Source organism: Sinocyclocheilus rhinocerous, unplaced genomic scaffold (genome assembly GCF_001515625.1).
Source record: "Sinocyclocheilus rhinocerous isolate Xijiao unplaced genomic scaffold, SAMN03320098_v1.1 scaffold1598, whole genome shotgun sequence".
Classification (NCBI taxonomy): domain Eukaryota; kingdom Metazoa; phylum Chordata; class Actinopteri; order Cypriniformes; family Cyprinidae; genus Sinocyclocheilus; species Sinocyclocheilus rhinocerous.
This window is the reverse complement of record NW_015661398.1, coordinates 346,935-350,547: the sequence shown is the minus strand read 5'-3', so window position 1 is coordinate 350,547 and position 3,613 is coordinate 346,935. Positions and strand designations below refer to the sequence as shown.

The 3,613-nt window shown below is 32.5% G+C and overlaps 1 protein-coding gene across 1 annotated transcript in view; it reads right to left on the bottom strand.

Annotated features, from left to right (window-relative positions):
• Positions 1 to 41: 41 nt before the first annotated feature.
• The window catches only part of LOC107726317 (zinc finger protein 189-like), a 5,353-nt gene continuing 1,781 nt past the window's right edge, over positions 42 to 3,613 (bottom strand). The window contains exon 3 of the mRNA XM_016535860.1: positions 42 to 748. Within this exon, the coding sequence (XP_016391346.1) occupies positions 42 to 748 (707 nt within the window). The remainder of the gene's footprint in view (positions 749 to 3,613) is intronic.

The following is a 3,613-nucleotide window of genomic DNA, read 5'->3' as shown; positions in this document are numbered from 1 at the left end:
TTTTTTTTTTTTTTTTTAAACAATCGGTGCATCCCTAGTTTTTACATATGCGTGCGTGTCTTGCGGTGGATCTTCTGGTGCGTGCGCAGGTTGCTCTGCTGTGAGAAGATTTTTCCGCAGGTTGCGCAGCAGAAGGGTTTCTCTCCGGTGTGAATGCGCTGGTGCATCTGCAGGTGACTGAAGCGGTCAAAACTCTTCCCGCAGAACAAACAGATGAACCACTTCTCATGCACCGTTTCTCTGCGGTGCGCCGCTTCTCTCGCAGCAAATGCGCGTCTGTCTGCGCAGCTGCGGTTTATATTCTCATCCGGAAATGTTGGGATGAAGTCTGGTTCTGTTCTCTCGGCCCATGAGTTCTGGTTTACGGACTCAAAGCTGAGGTTGTTTAATGTTTGTTTAGCAGCGACAGATGAGCTGCTTTCCGCAGACGCGTATGCGCATGCGTCTGTGTTTGCAGGCATCTGCGAGCAGCGCGGATCATCTGTTGTTTCCGTGTTTTCCTGCCGGTCTGGACCTGTGATTTCAGATGGAAAGCTCTGCTTCATCTCCACCTCCAGCAGTCCACCGAAGTCTTCCTCGCTGTGAGGAGCGTCAAGGTCTCCGGCGAGCTGCGCGTCCTCTCTGTCTACGCAGATGATCTGTGTGTGTGTTTCTCCACAGGAATGATGCTCTGGATCGGTGTTTGTCTGGTTGGAGTCTAGATTCCTATCGTGATGAAGATGAGAAGCAGGTTTCTGAACGAGACGCCCTGCAGATAAACCAGAAAACACTGAAATCTCTTTACAGCATTAACTACAAAGAACCTCAGAATTTACTATGATTTTTGAACATGCACCACAGTAACGCCATGATATTCTTTGAAGTATTTGAGAGTATTTAAATTACTTGTATTTTATTTTAATATATATTAAAATTATTATTACATTCTAGAAGTGCCACTATAGGCTTAAAAATGGAAAGTTATATATATATATATATATATATACACACATAAAAAATTACTTTTAAAATGTTAATTATTTTAAAAATGATTTTAAAAATGTACATTTTGAAGTGCCTTGCAGTATTTGGATTATTTTTATTTTAATATTTGATTTTATTATAATTAAATCTTTAATTATAAATATATATTATATAAACAAGGTATATAATGCCACATTTTAAATATATTTTAAATGCTGAATTAAGTAGGACTGCCACTAAAATATTTAAAAATAAAAAGAGAAAAAAGTTATTTAAAAAAAAAGTTTACAAAAATGTTACTCATTTTCAAAATAATTTAAAAAATTTAAATTGAGTCCATTTTTAGAAACCTGGTTGTATTTCTTGTATGCAAGTCACTTTGTCTGCTAAATGCAAAATGCATTCATGTGTATATACCATGATAGAAAAAAAAAAGTATAACGTGGGACAGAAATTGACCTCTAGTGAATTATTCCTCTGTATTTTTGCTGTAATGTAACATTTTATATCTCATGATATTCTGTTTTAGGTCTATCAAGGTTTTAGGTCCTCTGATCTGAAGATGTCAGAAATCTGAAATGACTCTCAGGTGAGTGTTTATTAATGTGGAGACAATATGAATATCAATATGTGATTTTTGATGATAAAAACCAAAGGGTCATTCCATGAAATCGGTGCCTTTTCCACTCGGAAATAGTGAAAAATAAAATGTTTAATCAACATTTTTTAAATATCCATGAAATGAAGACACTTTAAAATGACAAGAAATTGTTTTGTGCCATCTCAGGCTATGTCATTTATTTTATGACTATTTTTCTACCTCATGTTTGCTATATTTGTCAATCCTGTTACTGACACAAGCGTCACTAGATACTATAATTTAATTAGAATTCATATGCCACTGAATGATATAGGCATTAGCTCAATAATTTACCGAGGGTGACTTTTAAAATGTTTGAATTTTACACAGACAATCTTAAAACAGGGCGACACCTAATCTATATCATCCCTCTTACCCACATGTCAAAACCTGTTCCTCTAAAAATTAACGGGTTTGATGATAAAAACCAAAGGGTCATTCCATGAAATCGGTGCCTTTTCCACTCGGAAATAGTGAAAAATAAAATGTTTAATCAACATTTTTTAAATATCCATGAAATGAAGACACTTTAAAATGACAAGAAATTGTTTTGTGCCATCTCAGGCTATGTCATTTATTTTATGACTATTTTTCTACCTCATGTTTGCTATATTTGTCAATCCTGTTACTGACACAAGCGTCACTAGATACTATAATTTAATTAGAATTCATATGCCACTGAATGATATAGGCATTAGCTCAATAATTTACCGAGGGTGACTTTTAAAATGTTTGAATTTTACACAGACAATCTTAAAACAGGGCGACACCTAATCTATATCATCCCTGTTACCCACGTCAAAACCTGTTCCTCTAAAAATTAACGGGTTTGATGACTTCAAACAAATTTGCTAATTGCTATCTAATAGTCAAGTTCACAAAAGCACATATTGTACACTTTAAAAGGATTTTATGTGTACATATTGATTATATTAAATGTACAAAATAATTGTTTAAATTTACATTTTAAAAATGTAATAACACTGCATGGTGCTCAGTCAAGCCTCATAAATCATCAAAAAATAGAACATTATAGAAGTGAGAGAGAAACATGCTTGTGTTTTAAGTGTAGAAATCCTGGTTGAGAGATGATAACCTCCTAAAAGTGGATTGTACATTATTTTACAAGGGTTTTTTAATGAGGGTAACAGGGTTGACATGAAATCAGGGGACACCAATAAAATGATTTATATTTTATAGGAAAAATGCATACTTATGCCAAAAACATTTCTTAACAATGAGACTATATTTAGAACAATATGCAAATGTAATTTTTATATAATTTTGCAAATTAAAAGTCCTGCTGAAAAATAAAAATCATAGTGAGGGACAGGTCAAAAACCTTACCCTTACCAGCATAAATGCTATTTAAATTATTTAAAATAATATTTAATTGACTTTTTTTGATGCAATGTTGATGAAAGCATACATAGTATTGTTATGTTTTTACATTGCACATTTATTTGTTGTTATATTAAATCTATGTTTGATTATTTCTTAGGCAACGTGAAATAACCCCAAAGTTATTACTGAATTACTTTTACTAAATGTAAATGTAATTGATTTCTTTCATAAATTGCAGTGACTGCTCTAAAACAAGAGACACCAATGTTTCAGGAGTTTAGGACACATGCTTCTTCAAAAACGGTTTTATTTTCTATTTGGGTTTATGCATATGCTTTATTTTTTTTTTAAGATTAACTGTTTTTTTTACGTTAGGGTTTATATATTACAATTAGGGCTGTCAGTCGATTAAAATTTTTTATTTAATTAATTACATGATGTGTCGATTCATTAATCTAATTAATCGCAAATTACATTTAGCTGTGAAAATACCCCCAAAAGATTATTTAAAACTATTTTTGTGTTAAATGAGAAAGTAGTAAGTAGACATTACAAATAGTAGCTTTAGAAAGAAATATTTTATTTGATTCAACATAAAATTTATTACACATAAACGTTTAGGCTACAACGGCCCAACATAAACTATGGAACATAAAAGAAGATAAT